The 3,424-nt window shown below is 64.7% G+C and overlaps 1 protein-coding gene across 1 annotated transcript in view; it reads left to right on the top strand.

Moving 5' to 3' along the window:
• ESPN (espin) overlaps positions 1-3,424 on the top strand; it is a 30,130-nt gene that overhangs the window by 23,801 nt on the left and 2,905 nt on the right. The window contains exon 12 of the mRNA XM_006914449.3: positions 1-156. This exon is cut by the window's left edge and continues 43 nt beyond it. Within this exon, the coding sequence (XP_006914511.1) occupies positions 1-156 (156 nt within the window). The remainder of the gene's footprint in view (positions 157-3,424) is intronic.

Here is a 3,424-nt window from a genome sequence, read left to right as displayed (position 1 = left end):
CCGCCCGCCACCCCTGCGCCCGGCGTGCAGCTCGACGTGGAGGCGCTCATCCCCACGCACGACGAGCAGGGCCGGCCCATCCCCGAGTGGAAGCGCCAGGTGATGGTTCGCAAGCTGCAGCTGAAGATGCAAGAGGAGGAGGAGCAGAGGCGGAAGGTGGGCGGGGTGGGGCTTCCCAGAGGGCCCCGGGGTCTGCACCTGGGTCCACAGCCCATTCCCCTCTCCCCCATCGCCCCAGCATATCATGGGCCCTTCAACCTCAGGCAACTCCTATTACCTTTGGGGAAACTCAGGGTTAGACGACCTCTCTCTCCTCCACCACCTCCACGCCAGCAGCCTCGGGTCTCATAAAAATGCCTGTTCTGATTCCCGAGCTCTGGTGGGGCTGAGGTTCTGCCACAAGCTCCTGGGTGAGGCTGACCATGCTGGTCCAGGGACCACACTCTGACTCAGGAGGCTTTCGGTCACAGACTGGCCTGGGCTCTTTCTCTGTATCGCCACCTTCCAGCCGCTGATACAGAGCCTCATCTAGCCTCAGTTTCCTTATCCGTCAAATAGGTCGATCATCAGTGGCTGGCAGGATGGTTTGCTATTGATCCATTCAACAGACATTCCCTGGGTGTGGTCTATGTGCCACGCACTGTTGTAGCCTCTGGGGATTCATGGAATATGTCAGGGACTGCTCTAGAGGGGGCTGCAGGAGGGAGGCAGGGGGATGACCAACAAGCAAACACAGCACCTTACTAGAGTGATAAGTGCCCCCAAATATCTGAGCTGTTACAATATGGGCAGTGTTGCGGTGAGGCACGCAGCGGCCTGGAGCAGCCCTAAGCCCACCATGCTCTTTGGGCTGGGGGCTGTGTTAGGGAAGGAGACAGTAGGTAGACTTGGAAGATGAGCAAGAGGTGATGGGGAAGAGGCGGACAAAGGACAAGCAGGCAGGACAGGGAAGGTATGGAAGCCAGAGTGGGTGTGGCTTTGTGACTCCTATGGGAGGGGTGGAGCTGCAGAGCTCTGTAGGGATCAGATCATAGCCTGGCCTTGAAGGAAATGGACTTCCTCTTGGAGCAGTGGGGAGCCTGGGACGGGGCTTAAGCTGGGAAGTGGCATCTGGTGTTTGTATGTGGGGACTGCGGTGGGTCAGGATGAATTGCCAAGCCTGTGCGGAGGCTGGAAAAGCCTGGCACTAAAGTAGCAACTTAGAGGTGAATCAAATTGAGGAATAAGATTGTAAGAAGAGCCTGGCGAGCCTAGCTCTCCAAACGGTCTTCTTCTTATTCCAGAGGTGAGGGGGTGGGGGGTAGGATTGGAAGCCACGGCTTCAGCCTCTTTAAGCTCCTCTCCTTCAGCACGAAAACACTGACATGCTGGGCAGAGAGGGATTGGGCCACAGGGGAGCTTGAGGAGCGGCCATCAGTCTGGGGCGAGGAGAGGCCTCGCTGAGATTTGGCTTCAAAATCGCAGACCTTAAATGAGGTAGGAGAGGGCCGCCATGTTCGTCAAAGCTTCGATGCCTTTTGCATGTTCTTCGGTGGTGTAATGAGCAACCAAACCAGGCGAGAAGCCCCCGTCTACCCGCCCTGCCTCTGCAAGAGTTCCCAACGACCGGCTGTGTCCTTACCAACGACCAAAGTGGACACTGCCCAGAGCCCGGAGCGGCGGCCTGGGCGGAAGCTTCGTCTCAGCGTAATCGCCCGCCGGCCAGGCGCGGCTGGTCCCTGCAAACTCAGCCCCGCGGAGCCATTACACCACCTGGGACATGCAAAGGGCGCCCCCCGGCGACCGCCGCGGGAGCCGGGCCAGAGGGAGACCCGCCTCCCTCCCCTCTCTTGTCTTCCCCGCCTTAGCTGACTGCGGCCAGCTCGTGCTGCTACCCCCGCGAGGGCTGGAGGTACTCCCGCGAGCACAACGGCATCCTTGGGCCCTTCGGCGAGCTCATGACCGAGGCTGACATCCTCCGCATCGAGCAGCAAATTGAGAACCTACAGGTGCTGCACAAAGCACAGAAGCTGGAGGCGCGCCTGGAGCAGCTGGAGCTGGAGCTGGAGCAGCTGCTGCCCATCTCCGCTGCTCTGTCGGCCCCGCGCTTCACCGTCGACCCACGCCGCATGCACGGCCGCGCCGCCAGCCTGCCCGCCTGGTGCAGTAAGATCTCCACGCTGCTCAAGAGCATGGCCACGCTGCTGGCCACTCTGGGCGGCCGGCCTGCGCACCTGGCCGAGCTGCTGGCTGCCGACACCGGCCAGCCGCTGGCGCCGCTGCCCGACGCGCCCTGGCGTCCGGGTCCGCTCTGCCTGGGCCGCTCTCACTCGCTCAGCTGGTGCCGTGAGGCCGTGGCGCGCGAGATCCTCGAATGTGGCGTCTCGGTGCAGCACCTCCGCGCCGCCTACGAGCTGCGCGCCCAGGGCTCCGCGCCCCCGCCCGGCCCGCGCCGCAAGCTCTCGCTTCCCGCCGGCGCCCCAGGCCGTGCGCCCATCCTCGAGGAGGACTATGTGGAGGCTGGCCCCGGTGAGCCGACCGCCACCGCCACCAACGGCCCGTGTCTCGCAGGGGAGCCTCTAGGCGCCCTGGGCGCGACCGAGGCGCCAGGCCGCCAGGCGGCGCTACCCGAGCCGGAGCAGCTGGCGCGCAGGCCGCCTTTCCCCACGGAGCTGCTCGGCGTCCAGGACTACATTGACATGCGCAAGGAGCGCATCGTCTACCTCTTCCTGGAGCACTGGCGCAAGTGGACTTTCCGCGGCCCCGGGCGCAGGGCTCAGGCGCGCCTGCGCAGACTACTGCCCCGCGTGGTGGCCGCGGGCGCCGGGCCTGCCCCTGAGTTCCCAGAGGCGACAGACGTTCCCCAGCCGCTAGAGGGTGACGGTCCCGACGAGCGGCTGCTCCGCCTGCTGAAGCAGCGGCAGGTGGTGGGTAAGCTGCTGGGCCACTGGCGGAGCCTGCTGCGGCAGGTGCCCGCGCACCAGCCCCGCGGCCCGGGCCTGGCGCACGGCCTGTACTGGCCTGAGCACTTCCTACCTCCCCTGGACGGCGGCGCGCCCCGGCGCTACGACAGTCTCACGCTCGACCTCTTCATGCTGGGCTACTTCCAGCTGCTCGAGATGGGCCTGAGCCGCGAAGAGCGCAAATTCCGCCACCTGCTGTGTTACGAGATGTTCGACCGGCTGGGCAGCCACCCGTGGGAGCTCATCCGCCTCTTCCACCGCGTGGTGCTCGAGGAGGTCGAGGCCGGCCGGCGTGGCTGGAGCGACGGCTTTGAGGACCTCAGGCGCCAATTCTTCGGAGACGGCCCAGAGGCTAATCCAGCTTGGGAGGAAGAGGCCGAGAAGGAGCGAGAGGAGAAAGAGGAGGAGGAGGAGAGGGAGCCAGCGGCCGCTGCAGCTCAGACGCAGGACTGGCCAGAGGGGCAGCCCGAGGCCCCCGCCCC

Source organism: Pteropus alecto, unplaced genomic scaffold, assembly GCF_000325575.1.
Source record: "Pteropus alecto unplaced genomic scaffold, ASM32557v1 scaffold125, whole genome shotgun sequence".
NCBI classification, from domain to species: domain Eukaryota; kingdom Metazoa; phylum Chordata; class Mammalia; order Chiroptera; family Pteropodidae; genus Pteropus; species Pteropus alecto.
This window is presented reverse-complemented; position numbering and strand designations above follow the sequence as displayed.